A 14870-nucleotide genomic window follows, 5' to 3' on the forward strand; every position below is an offset into this window, starting at 1 on the left:
TCAACACATGAAAACAATGCATTGGTCAAACAGGCAGAAAACTAGCCACCAGGATACATGATCATCAACTAGGCACAAAACAACATGACCCTCTCTCACTAGTATCCTTACATACAGATAAGGATGGACACCACTTAGACTGGGACAACACTTTCAATCTAGGACAAGCCAAACAGAGGAATTCTCGCGCCAGTCTAGAAGCATGGCATTCCAACCAGAACTCGATCAACAAACACATCGAGGTAGACCCCATCTACCACCCCTTGAGAAAAAGAACAGGAAATGACAACAACCCAAAGAAACCCAATCATATAAATAGAAAACAGGAATCAGCAGCACTTCACCTGGAGGCCCATTGAAAATGCTACCTAGTAGGGTGACAAAACGTCTGGAAATGAATCTTCCAGCTCAGCGAGCAAACCTACATCCAGAACCTCAACCTGAGCTACAAATCTTCTCAAAACTCAACAGTGTTCTCCAAAAGCGCAGTTAGCTTCAAAGCTCACCATTGTAATCACTACGTCATCACTGTATGGTACCCATTGAACCTATTACATTATAAACATCATTGTTTAATCACACTACAACGTCATTTATTGTAAGCACAAAGGAAGATGAAGGATTTTTCCATTTGCTGTGTAGGAAAACAGCGCATTCCTTTAAAATAAATTACCCATCGACCATTATTAGGACCTTCAGGTTCAATAAAACTGCAGATTCCCAAGAACAATGTTGGACAGAAAGCTTGCCAAAAATGTGCACACAACCTGGCAATCTAAATCTATGTAGTACCATATATGGTGAAAATGATTGCAACCCATTCCAATTAGGAACAGTTGTTCTTTCTGCTTGCATCCGATTTACTGAGTCTACCCATGCTGTGCCTAGACAAACATTAATGCCAATTGCAGCTACAGGAAAATCTGTCTTTCTGCACAAAATAGATGAAAAGTTCAATAATCACCCGAGTACACTATATGAAAAGCTTAATATAAAATAAGTCAAAGTGAGCAAACTTTAAATTGGAACTTATCTTGAATAGTGTTTAAGAATTATAAAATGGCCCATATTGATTTGAACTCTTTGTTCTAATGATGATTTTCAGCTCTTAACTCTCCAGTATTCTCTATTTTACTGGACATAGTTCACCTTGGAGGGTTTCCCATTTAGGAATGTAGCTAATTAAAGAGTATTACACAGATTTAGGATGTTATTGCTGCAGATTTGAAATCAGGTAATCATTTGCTGCTGATTACAGAGGAAATCCTTTGCCTCGCTATTTAAAGATCATTTCATACTCACTTTGGCAGGTTTCCGGAGAGGATTTTCAATGCATATTCTCGCAGGTATTTCTGGAATATGGTGGTTAGAGCAATCATTGGCTCTCCAGTGCTGAGTTGTGAGCACTGCACCATGCATTTCTTGTAGTAAACAAACAGATCAGCACAGCTAGGGAGCACGGCACCCCCTTCATCAGTGTTAGGCTTTGGAGGGCCTTGGGCTTTGAAATCTGCCATAAACCTATCAATCAGCTCACTGAGATTCCTGGCAAAGAGAAGAACAAATAAATAAATAAATATTTGAAATATGGGTCTGGGATATAATTAAGGCATGAAAATGCTCCTGATTACATGTGTGAAATGACACAAGATAAATTAGTGCACGGAAAATGTACCAGAAAGCAGCTTTCTATAATCAGAGTTCAAATAATCAGATCTAACTGCAAGGATTTTTTGTCCAAAATTCATTCATGGGATGAGAGGGTCACTGGCTGGACAGCATTTATGAACCCTCCCTAATTTCCCAGAGGGCAGTTGAGAGTCAAACACATTGCTGTGGGTCTGGGCTCACATGTAGGCCACACCATGTAAGGATGGTAGTTTCCTTGGAGGAGAAAGTGAGGTCTACAGATGCTGGAGATCAAAGTTGAAACTTTATTGCTGGAACAGCACAGCAGGTCAGGCAGCATCCAGGGAACAGGAGATTCGACGTTTCGGGCACAGGCCCTTCTTCAGGTAGTTTCCTTCCCTAAAGGACACTAATGAGCCAGATGGGTTTTTCTGACAATTGATTCGTGGTTACCATTAGACTCAAAATTCCATCATCCAACAGATCCTCTCCATAATCAGGTCAACTAATAAATGCTTGAAATAGAATTTAAAATTATTTCAATGCTAGTGCACTGGCAGTTCAAGCAGTAGGCAAGGTAGCAACATCCAGCTTGATCAGTTTAATAATTTGTCTTACAAATGTACTTTTTTCTTTTTTCCATTTCAACATGATGCCCAGAAGGGAAACGGTTTGCAGAGGGTGGATACCTTCCTACTTAAGTGTGTTTCTTTCAAATCAAATAGTTAGTGGCAGGTAGACTTGCCCTGCCTTTCGCACAGCTGAAAGTATGAGGTTTAAAAAAAAAGAGTAAGAAAAGTCATTCTAACCACATAATACTAAAGTGGCACTGATGCATATGACAAACATTATGAATTGGGATTTCATTAGATATGGCTTATTGTGGCATTATGTTGGAAATGATACATCTGGCATACAAATCTTCTAAACCTAATGAGGCCTTCTTTGCAATCACCAGCTATCGGAGCACTATTCGTTCGTCACGTGGAGAAGGAGCCAGGCTCCAAAAGCTTGAGATTTCAAATAAACTGTTGGACTATAACCTGGTGTCATGTGACTTCTGACTTTGCCAGTCCAACAATGCCACCTCAACATCATTCTGAGAGCTTAAGAGTGTTTCAAGATAAGGTTATGGCAACAAGGCAGTCAACTTTACCTGGCCCTAGCTGTAAAAGTCTGTAAGATGGAACATATTCCTTTTTTAAAAACTCCCTGTGCGGTGAATGCTTCCCTAACAACTCACCACATTCACCAGTTTTCTGACTCAGGCATTTAATCCTGGCTGCCAGCAACACTCTTCCTGGTGTTAGCTGAGCTCCCGCTCAAGTTTCTGTCCAGAGATCAGAGCACAGAAGCCAGGCAACCACGATGGAGGGAGGACTGTGCAGTCAGACGTGTCATTTTTAGATGAGTTATTTATCTGAAGCGCCATGTGTCTTAAGTGGTGCAAAAGATTCTATGGCATTATCTGAAGAGCAAGGGAGTCTGGCTATTTATAAACTTCAGCTAATACAAACACAGATTGTCTGGTCATTATCACATTGCTCTTTGTGGTATCTTGCTACGCTCAAATTGGACCGTGCATTTTCTACATTACAATAGTGACACTGTACAGTACTTAATTGGCAGCAAAGTATTTTGAGACATCCCGAAGATTGTGGAAGACATTTTATAAAGGAAAATCTTCCTTTGTTATTACTTCCTTGTTGTTCGATTTAGATAACGGATCAGAAGCGAGAGTGAGGTGCTGACAATGAAAGGTAAATGCAGTCTCTAGTCACAAGCACAAAGGGCTATTACATCCTCAGACCTGCGCTCTCCCACCCCCAGGCAAGGTTATCCAATGACTAGCAGAAGCTTATAGACCAGGTAACTTCCAGCTTTCATTGCCATTCTGCACCGATTGGCTGATCTCAGTCAGGGCAGTGATACAGACACTACACGGAGATGAAAGTCAGCTAGAATTTAGGATCCTAATTCTTATCCAGGAACCCCTGTCTGAAGTGAACTTCTTTGGACTTCATTCGAGTACAGAATCCGCTGGAACTGTGAAGTCACTAATGATTAAAAAGGCTGCTGATTCTATCTATGCCCTAATGGATAATGGCTGCTTCAGAAAAGCCCCTGGTGCCTGCAGAATTGCACCCAGCAGAGAGTCGGTATCTTCAGGAGAAATGGGAATGGGGGAAGTGTTAGTTCACCAAAAGAAACTAAAGTAAAAAAGTACACTTTTCCTTCAACAAATACTCTAGGGTAAAATTTTCTCCTTGATGTGCCTGAAAAATTTAGCAGTGCTCCTTTGAGATGCCCCTTTCACAAAATACCAAACAGACAGACTACAGCAAAGGAAGAACAGTATATGCAAGTCTCAGTGGTGTAAACCAAGAATCAAAACTGCATTACAAAAATTAAATAAGTAGAAAACTTCAGATAAAAGGCTGGTCAGAACATTACAAAGGACTGATGCAAAACTGAACTTAGTCTAATGTGTGTATCTGCAGCACAGCTTTTAAGAGTAAGGTTACTACAATCAGAAACACTGGCAACATGCCAACAAGGAGGTTAATAGTGCCCATATGTTGTCCAACCACAGAAATGTTCTGAACCAGTTATTTCTGGGAGATATTCTTAAATGCACATTAGCAATTAGTGCTAAATTGGTCATACTCAGACTATCCCTCCAGGGGCCCATCAGTTACATTTGGGTTTAATCTTGGCAATGAGGATTATTTTACAGTACTCGAAAGGTGCAGCTCCTCAGGATGTTAGATAATGGATAAATACATTGACTGATGTACAAAAAGTAGAATGCCCCGAGTCACAAGGGAATGGCTGTTATGTATCAGATTCTCTGAAAGCTGAAAGAAGAAATAAAGAAAGAGAAAAGAGAGAAAGTGAAATAATGTGTTTCATTTATATAATATCTTATATCTCAAAATGCTTTATGTAGTTTATACAGACTATTCTGGAGTGCTGTCACTTTTGTATTTGGGAAGAGCTCACAGAAAACTGCCAATTCTTGAGAAATGAAAGGTTAATACAGCTTGAACACAAAAGTAGCATCAATAAGACAAACAAAGTTTGCAATTAAAATAAGTCCATGGTTTCTGCATACAGGTTCTAGAAATAAAGGTGACATGGTGAAACCAATTTAAGAACCACATCTTATGCAGAATTTCCAAAAACAATAAGAAAGACCTCTGATTAAATTCTATCAAGGTAAGATCATGTAGAGTTAAGAGTAATACATTAACTTGGACAGAAAATTGGTTAACCAAAAGAAATCAAAGTCAGAATAAATGGGTCTTTATTTGGTTGTCAATCTGTGACTAGGGTTCGGTCTTCGAGCCCCAACTATTTGCAATCCATATTAAATGATTTGGTTCAGGGGTAGAATGTACTATAGGCAAACTTTCAGATGACATGAAAATAGATGGGAAACTAAGATGCAGTAAAGAAATAAGAAATTTACAAATAAAGATGGATAAAATCTGCAGCTTTTATGTCTCTAAATAAAATGTGGCAGATGGCATTTAACCTGGATAAGTATAAAAAGGCACATTTGTGGTCTAAGGGAGAGAACGTTCGAAATGCTTTAGGGCAGACAAATCTGGGTGTGCTCGCATGAGTTGTGGAAAGTGAGGCAGAGTATGCAATGGAATTTTGGAATTTATTGTTAAAGGAATAGGGTATAAAAGGAAGGAAGCGTTGTTGTGATTGTGCAAGACACTGCAGAGAGTTCTGGTCCCCTTACTTGGAGGGAGAATGTAGATGCATTGGAGTTCAGAGAAGGTTGACTAGGTTAATTCCAGAGTTGAAAGGCTCGTCTTATGAGGACAGATTGAGCAGGCCTTTACTCGCTAGCGCTTTGATGGATGAGGAGATCAATTGAGGTACGTAACATGCTAAAAATGGATTGACAAAGTAGAGGATGTTTCCACTTCAGCGTCAATTTAAAATGTTAGGTCACAGTTTTAGGCAGAAGGGTGGCAAATTTAAAACAAAGATGAGGACTAGTACTTCTCTTGAAGGTCGGTGAATCTGGAATTCATTACCCCAGAGAGCAATGAACATGGAATAAATCTGAGGAGAACGATAGAATTTCCATTAGTAATGGGTTAAATGGTGATGGAGAGCAGGCAGGAAAGTGGAGTGCAGACTGAGATCAGATGAGCCATGATCTATTAAATGGTGGAGTAGGTTCAAGGGGATGAATTGCCTACTTCTGTTTCTAGTTCTTACATTCTTCTTATATTTATGTACTATCTTAAGGAATAGTAGCAGAATTTTTGCAATAAAATGAATCTTTATCAGTTTACATACAGATTATACAAAGGCACATTATACAATTAACATATTTCTCCACTGATAACTTGAGGAAATCAATTTTCATGAAGAATTGGAATGGTGCTTTGGTGATATTTTTATATCTATTTATTATTATTCAAAAAGACAGCAAAGAAATCCAAAAAAAAAGTCGAAAAGTAATCTGTTATCTGTTGGCAAAATATGAATCTAGAAGCTCAATGATGATGTGCTTCTTTTCAGGTGCCAAAAAGGCAGTCACATTTCCAGGAATGCACACTCCTGACAGGGCAAGTATGCCTCAGCCATTTTGGTAGAACTCAAAAGGGAAATTCAAGACCAACAAACAAGGCTGAAGGCCACCTCTGCAATTTCGGTTTGCCCTGTCACTTTCAAGAAAGTCTCTATTGCAGTCTTTACAGGGGTTTTTGCAAGCTGTAGCAATGATTGCAGTATTCCAATGCACCAAGATCCCCATGAAAACCACTCATGATGATGAAGATGCAGTCACAGTGGTTCATTTTACACAATCCAGAGGTATTCTAGTGCATTTGCATTTGGCTGGTCTGAAAAGGTGATGATAAATAAGCCATGCAAATTTTTGAACAAAACCCAATGGTTACTTCCTGAAAGGTGAAATCTATAATTCGAGTTCAACTTCAAAAAAACCTTAAAATGTTGGAGATGCCAACATGCATTCCTGTTGTGACCCATGCATTCTCTTTCCAATTTTGCACAGAAAGGTCTTCACCCTCTTTCTGTAGACACACGAGCCAATAATATAGTATGGACTGTTGTGGTTCTGTTCACCGAGCTGGGAATTTGTGTTGCAGACGTTTCGTCCCCTGTCTAGGTGACATCCTCAGTGCTTGGGAGCCTCCTGTGAAGCGCTTCTGTGATCTTTCCTCCACCATTTGTAGTGGTTTGAATCTGCCGCTTCCGGTTGTCAGTTCCAGCTGTCCGTTGCAGTGGTCGGTATATTGGGTCCAGGTCGATGTGCTTATTGATTGAATCTGTGGATGAGTGCCATGCCTCTAGGAATTCCCTGGCTGTTCTCTGTTTGGCTTGTCGTATAATAGTACTGTTGTCCCAGTCGAATTCATGTTGCTTGTCATCTGCATGTGTGGCTACTAAGGATAGCTGGTCGTGTCGTTTCGTGGCTAGTTGGTGTTCATGGATGCGGATCGTTAGCTGTCTTCCTGTTTATCCTATGCAGTGTTTTGTGCAATCCTTGCATGGGATTTTGTACACTACATTGGTTTTGCTCATGCTGGGTATCGGGTCCTTCGTTTGGTGAGTTGTTGTCTGAGAGTGGCTGTTGGTTTGTGTGCTGTTATGAGTCCGAGCTGTCAGTTCGGAAATGCTCTTGATGTATGGTAGTGTGGCTAGTCCTTTGGGTTCCCATGCAAGGACTGCACAAAACACTACATAGGACAAACAGGAAGACAGCTAACGATCCGCATCCATGAACACCAACTAGCCACGAAACGACACGACCAGCTATCCTTAGTACCCACACACGTAGATGACAAGCAACATGAATTCGACTGGGACAACACTACTATTATACGACAAGCCAAACAGACAACAGCCAGGGAATTCCTAGAGGCATGGCACTCATCCACAGATTCAATCAATAAGCACATCGACCTGGACCCAATATACCGACCACTGCAACGGACAGCTGGAACTGACAACCGGAAGCGGCAGATTCAAACAACTACAAATGCCGGAGGAAAGATCACAGAAGCGCTTCACAGGAGGCTCCCAAGCACTGAGGATGTCACCTAGACAGGGGACGAAACATCTGCAACACAAATTCCCAGCTCGGCGAACAGAACCACAACAACGAGCACCCGAGCTACAAATCTTCTCACAAACTTTGAACAGTATAGACTCATTGTTACCAGCATAATGTGGTTGAATATTGGAAAGTCCAGCTCATGAACAGACATGAACTTTGGAAAGACTGTTGTATCTGCTAATTATTTAAAGTACAGAATTACTATTCCAGAAATAGTACTGCTTCATCAGCAAAACATTCTGATTATAAATATAGATTATATTTTTGATCAGAAAAACAACAGATTTGTACCTAATTGATTTCATCCAGATAGCTAACTCTACTCAGGAGAAACAGACTCAAGAAATTATTTTCAATAAAAAAGGAGAAACTAGTTGCAGTGGCAGAAAGGTTGGTAACAGGAGAACATACAACAACCAGAGGCAATAGAGAGTTGTGATCTCGGAGAATGTCTGAAGGGGCAGTGGAAGCAGATTCAATAGATGATGCAACTTTCAGGAGATAACTGGGCAAATATTTAAAGTGAAAGACACATTGCAAAGCTACGTCGAAAGGGCAGGGGAGTGGGATTAACTGGATGGCTCAACCATAGAGACGACAAAGGCGCAGCGGGGAAAACATTTTCGTCTTGTGTGGTATCATTCAACGATTAAGAGTTCTAATGTTAACCCGTCTGTATATTTAAAAGGCAGCAAAAAAGGAGGAAATATTGGATAATAAAAGAAACGCAACAAAAAAAAACACTGAAGAGGTAGGAATTAGCAATTTTACTACAGATCAATCTAACTCTTAAGTACTCATTAAAGAGAGTACTCTGGGAATGGCTCGCAACTTTTATGAGGTAGTTGTGTCTTAAAGCCCAAATGATTACATCTACAAGTAACATATAAATTACACGATGCGGTTTGTGAGGTAGTTGCAACCATACCGTTAGCTGGCTTTTTCTACCTTGAAAATGCAGTACTTTTGAATGCTAAAACAGAGCCTCCCCTGCTCCACCTCCCCCCAATCTCATCATGGAAAGTGAATAATTGAGTCTGCAAAATTTGGTCTGGTGTGTACCATGCAATACGGGTATGGAAACAAGTACAAGACTAACAAAGGAAACATTATGCATTTGCATTGACTCCATACAGCTATGTCCTGTGAAAACTCTAGCATATAATTGTGACACTGGGTAATTGAGCTTTCATTATGTTAGTCTGAAAAATCAGGCTATAGAAGGGAGAGAAAACGTCCAGGGCAATTTAAAAAAAATATAAGTTAGTAGTTCAAGGTTCCAACTTACCAATATAATTAAACATAATTTCTCATTTCAGACTGCATCTTCACCCAGTTAAGTAAAATTTTAACACCGAATCAGATACTTAAAGCATATCACCAACTAAAGACCTTAATGAATTGCATTACACTTTGAGATACAAGCAATCATTCACTTCAAGTAAATGGAGAAAGTGAGGTCTGCAGATGCTGGAGATCAGAGCTGGAAATGTGTTGCTGGAAAAGCGCAGCAGGTCAGGCAGCATCCAGGGAACAGGAGAATCGACATTTCGGGCATAAGCCCTTCTTCAGGAAATGACTTCAAGTAAATGACTTGCTCACCATAGCTGTAACATCTTTTTGGCAAGTGTTCACCTTGAAACAGAGATCAGTTTGGCCCAACACAAACTCAAGTCGGCCTTCGAGGGTACAATTATGTAGCTGCATGTAATGGCCTAAAAGAGTTCCTGCCATTTTGAAACCAGGGAATGGCTACACAACTTGGGATGTGCTTAGTATCTCTGCAGGAAGCCTTTTCTGATGTATTTGTTCTCTTGGCACAAAATCATCTCACTTGTCCTTCTGTATCTCTACGGTCAGACATCAATACACTATTTCATTGTTATCTTAGTCATGCAGCACCAAAGAGGCCCTTGGCTCATTAAGTCTGTGTTGACCTAGGTGCACTAATCCCACTTTCCAAATTATTTGCGCAAAACATTTGGAGATAATACCATGGAATGTGTTCTTCCATTGCTTTGACACTTCAGGAGCTCATCCATGTACTTTTTAATGGCTGTGACATCATCTTCCATCTCTGTTATCAACTAATTTGTTTGGGTGTTGCTCAATTGTGTACTTCCTGGGACTTTTTAAGCTGATACTTACCACATCAATAATTTGCACTTGAACAACACCTTTAATTATATTCTGAAAATGAGCTTAATGAGCTTCACAGAGTTGACAGGGAGTTATGCATTAGGACTGGTGACCAAAAGCTTGGGCAGAGTTTCTAAAGAGTGCTTTCAAAGATGAAGAGATGTAGAGTGGAGGACAGGATTAAATGGGCAACTTAAAATTGTAGGGGAGAGCAGATAAAGATTAGACAGATCCAGGCCTAGTGGTACACAACCAAAAGCCAATGTGGGCTAAAGGCACAAGGGCAATTGGTGAATTGGGTTCGGTGCAAGTTGGAGTACAGGAAAGTATGTTTGGATACACACTGAAAGGATTAACACTGTAGCCCATTAAACAGGATACCAAAAAACAGGGCGCAATACTAAAATTACACATCGTCACAACTTATACTGTAGATTTAAAAATGTTAACAGAATCTAGGCCTGAATTCAAATACGTAATATCCTGTTTGCTGGTAGTAATCAGAACACTGAAAATAAAAGAGATACCTTTGTGAAATGGTCAGATTATTAAAATTAAAAGAGAATTGAAATGTCTAAGCTTTGCAAGTTAAAAACGTGATTTATTTTTCACAAAAAGGGGAGCATCCCACCTTAAACTGGCCCAATCGTAAATAATTCACTCCTCCAGTAGTTAATCAAAACAATTTAAGCAGGAGTCTTGGCTCCTCAAGTTGCTTTTCTAGGTATGCTCAGTTCCAGGAAAGCCCACATTATGCATTTCTGCCAGATCTGATATTACTAGCAGCTTTTGTAAAAAATAAAGTCGGTATATATGATCAGTAATGGAATTCCATGTTTCTGAACTCTCTGAACTGCCTCATGTTTGATCTGCACAATTTAATTTTGGTCACCTTGTTAAAAGAAGATTTCAAAGGTTTCGCTGGTCAGCACTTGCAGCATCATCTTTACAAGAACATTGATGGGAAAACGAATTATAACATACTTGAGCATTTTTAAGCTCTTTGACAAGGAACAGCAGTTAAGCACTAACTTCTGTTCTTGAGAATGTTTAATGTTGTTTCATGTGCAGAGGAATGAAACAATCTAAAAATAAACCTCATCATAATAACAATTTAATCGAAACCTACAGCATAACATGAAACAGCAGAAGCATTAATCTACAAAGTAAAATGTTCAGCATTTAATGTAGCGGCAGTCCGAGCTCTGTAGAGTTATATCTTGATAGAAGATGAATCAACATTGTGGGTGAATTCAGTTTCATTTTTTTCTAAAGTAAAAGCAAAATACTATAGATACTGGAAATCTGAAAGTAAAACAATGTGTTGAAGATATTAAAATCAAAACAAAAAAATCACATGTAGAAAGAGAGAAATTGAGTTAATGCTTTGAGTTGAATTGGACCATGTTCCTTCTTTATTTCTGAATAAATGTCATACGCACCTTAAATTATTGACTGTTTCTCCCTCCACAAATGCTGCCAGATTTGCTGAGCACTTTTAGCATTTTGTTTTAATTTTTCTCCTATGCTGCACTGTGAAGGTGGGATTTATTCACAACCTTTTTCAATAGCTGTCCTTTCAAAAACCAAATCCTACTAAAAAGGTTTCTCTTTCTCCCATTCTATCAACATTATTAATTGATGATCAATGATGAAACATCTGTCATTGTTGAGCTAGCACTGTTTTCTTGTTCAATATGAAAATTTTAAAAAATGTTAAAATATTAAAACAAACAGTGAAGATTTAACACCTGAGATATTTACTTGGGAACTAGAAGTCAGCTATGCTACAAAAGAGTTGTCTCCCTCCTGACTTACAGCAATTTAAAGCAACCAACAACTAGCATTTACATATAATCTTTTAATAAATTGTAAAATATGACAAGCTGCTTCGAGGGAGCATTCCCAAACAAAATTTAATACTCAACCGCATAAGCAGCTATAATAAAGACTGTGGACAGTGTCTATAACCAATGATGTTGGTGCTATTTAGTTTAAAAGTGCAACGATTTTAATTGATGGCAAGCAGACATAATGATTAAAGATGTACAGGCACACAACTGTATAGGCTGCAGAGAAGGAATATTTATTGCGAGATCAGATTAAACAGAGAGACCAATATCAAATTAACTGCAGTTAAAATTGATTTTCTTCCATGCTGATTATTAGAACACTTCAGAAAAGGAGAAGAATTCAAGCAAATGTTTCACATTTGATCCCATTTGGGATAATCAGTTTCTGAAGTATATCTAAATTGGTTAGGGACACAGAAATGAATCAAGGCAGAATGTTGCAGCTTTGGAAGATCTGAAAGTTCCCACCATTCATTTGGCAACTAAACAGAAGGTACATTTTTAGTTCTCAAATGTTCTCCCATTGACAGATAGGTTGGCTAACCCTTGAACTTCAGTCTCCCGGCAAAATGAGCAATAATTTTGATCTCAATATTCTTCACCAGATCAAATTGCAATGCTGATTTATAACACCCATTAGATAATTACTGATTGTCCAAGTCTTCAACTCACCTATCCTGTGATTCAATGTAAACATAGAGGTGTGGTTCAAAGCATTTGGATATAATGCCATGGAAGGGGTTGTCTGGGGCTTTGGGCTTCTTTGGCTGAAAAAGAAAAAACTGCAATTACATACAAGACAACAAACAATAAGTTTGGGCTATGATCATACAATGCAAGTAAAAATTAAATAGTAAACAGGAACTTGACATAGCACAGCTTGTAAGTCATAGTTTAGACATCTGGTTCACTAATATCCTATAGGGAAGGTGGTCTGCAGTCCCTTACCCGGCCTGGTTTCTGTGTGACTCTAGACCAACAGCAATGTGATTGACCCTTATCTGCCCTCTGAAATGGCCTGCTAAGTTATCAGGGCAATTGGAGATGAATAACAATCACTGGCTAGATAGTGATACTTATCCAATGAAAGAACACTAACTCAGAGTAAAATAGGTTTCTCTCCCTTCGACTTAAATCTCTGCATTTAATTTTACATTTTGACCCATTCTCCTTTTACCTACCATCCTTTGTTGTTTCATGTGACAGTTTTAAAAACAAATGTTGTGAAACTTGAAAGGGTTCAGAAAAGATTTACAAGGATGTTGCCAGGATTGGAGGATTTGAGCTATAGGGAGAGGCTGAACAGGGTGGGCTGTTTTCCCTAGAGCGTCGGAAGCTGAGGGGTGACCTTATAGAGGTTTACAAAAGTATGAGGGGTATGGATAGGATAAATAGACAAAGTCTTTTCCCTGGGATCGGGGAGTCCAGAACTAGAGGGCATAGGTTTAGGGTGAAAGGGGAAAGATATAAAAGAGACCTAAGGGGCAACGTTTTCACGCAGAGGGTGGTACGTGTATGGAATGAGCTGCCAGAGGATGTGGTGGAGGCTGGTACAATTGAAACATTTAAGAGGCATTTGGATGGGTATATGAATAGGAAGGGTTTGGAGGGATATGGACCAGGTGCTGGCAGGTAGGACTAGGTGGGGTTGGGATATCTGGTCGGCATGGACGGGTTCGACCGAAGGGTCTGTTTCCACGCTGTACATCTCTATGATGGAGATAAATATGAACACTGCAATATTATAAAAAACTTAAAACTACATAGAGTTTATAATTTAAAATAAACTAGCGCTTCTGAACACAACTACAGGCTAATTAAAACTGGACTAAGTTTAGTAATAATACAAACATTTCCCATGTTTCAACCAGCAGAGATTTTTGGTAGCCGATTGATACAGATCAGAAGATTTTAAGCATAATTTCATGTCCTTAACTGGAGTAGTGTGACATAATTAGTGGCTTCACTGCCAATGGAGTCAGGAGGGGGAGAAAAGATGTCAGGATTCCTTCTTACTATTGTCATTTATTGATCCCTCTTAGAAGGTTCACATATGGGAAACAAGAACTAGAAATCTTCATGCCCTTTCAGGATTAGGCTCAACTGCCAGGCTTTTATAGTGACTAAATGGTGATGGAGATATCTGGAGATGTCCACTTGTTCAAATTTGCATATGCTGGCTCTTTGAAGAGGCTATCTCATTCGCCACACTCCCTTGCTCTTTCACCAAAGTCCCATAAATTGTTCACCTTCAAATATTTATTCAAATTCCTTTTGAAAGTTACTAAAAATCTGCTTTCATCATTCTTTCGGATCATAATAAACCACTGTGCAGAAAAGTTCCCATCACTTCTGTTTCTTTTGCCAGTCATCTAAAATGTCACCCTCTGGCTTTGTTCATTAGAGGATTCTAAATTATTGGGAGATGCAATAGAAAGTTTTTAAAACTGCCACATTAAACAACAAAGGATGGTAAGTAAAAGGAGAATGGGTCAAAATGTAAAATTAAATGCAGAGACTTGAGTTGAAGGGAGAGAAACCTATTTTACTCTGAGTTAGTGTTCTTTCATTGGATAAGTATCACTATCTAGCCAGTGATTGTTATTCATCTCCAATTGCCCTGGTAACTTAGCAGGCCATTTCAGAGGGCAGATAAGAGTCAATCACATTGCTGTTGGTCTAGAGTCACACAGAAACCAGGCCGGGTAAGGGACTGCAGACCTCCTTCCCTATAGGATATTAGTGAACTAGATGGATTTTTACAACAATTAATGGTAGTTTCAACATTACAGAGCCCAGTTTCAACTTAAATTCCAACAGTTGTCATGGTGCAATTTGAACTCTGGTCCCAGAGCATTAACCTGGGCCTCTAGATTACTTGCCCAGTGACAGTGTCACTGATACGCCCTTTAATGCTTTTCAGTGTGCAGACCTCCACATTCTGCACGTGGTATCAATTTCCAAAAGCAGGAGTCAATGCATCTGCAGGTTAATCGAAGATAGAATGTTAATTCTCACCACACCACGCAAAACTCAATTAGGCTGGACAAGTCGATTAAATAAAAAAAGGAATGAAATGCCTGGAGGGGTCTCATTCCTGTTTGTGGCAGAGAAGCTGAGCTTCCACATTGAACTTACAC

At 39.3% G+C, this 14870-nt stretch overlaps 1 protein-coding gene across 1 annotated transcript in view; it reads right to left on the reverse strand.

Moving 5' to 3' along the window:
* Positions 1 to 14870, reverse strand: part of vps53 (VPS53 subunit of GARP complex) — a 235043-nt gene that overhangs the window by 95903 nt on the left and 124270 nt on the right. The window contains exons 13-14 of the mRNA XM_043718341.2: positions 12403 to 12497; positions 1303 to 1545 (exon numbers count right to left, since the gene is read on the reverse strand). Coding sequence (XP_043574276.2) covers positions 1303 to 1545; positions 12403 to 12497 — 338 coding nt within the window. The remainder of the gene's footprint in view (positions 1 to 1302; positions 1546 to 12402; positions 12498 to 14870) is intronic.

The sequence above is a fragment of the Chiloscyllium plagiosum genome, unplaced genomic scaffold, assembly GCF_037043375.1.
Source record: "Chiloscyllium plagiosum isolate Xiang-an unplaced genomic scaffold, Cpla_swu_hap1 HiC_scaffold_31, whole genome shotgun sequence".
Taxonomy (NCBI): Eukaryota; Metazoa; Chordata; class Chondrichthyes; order Orectolobiformes; family Hemiscylliidae; genus Chiloscyllium; species Chiloscyllium plagiosum.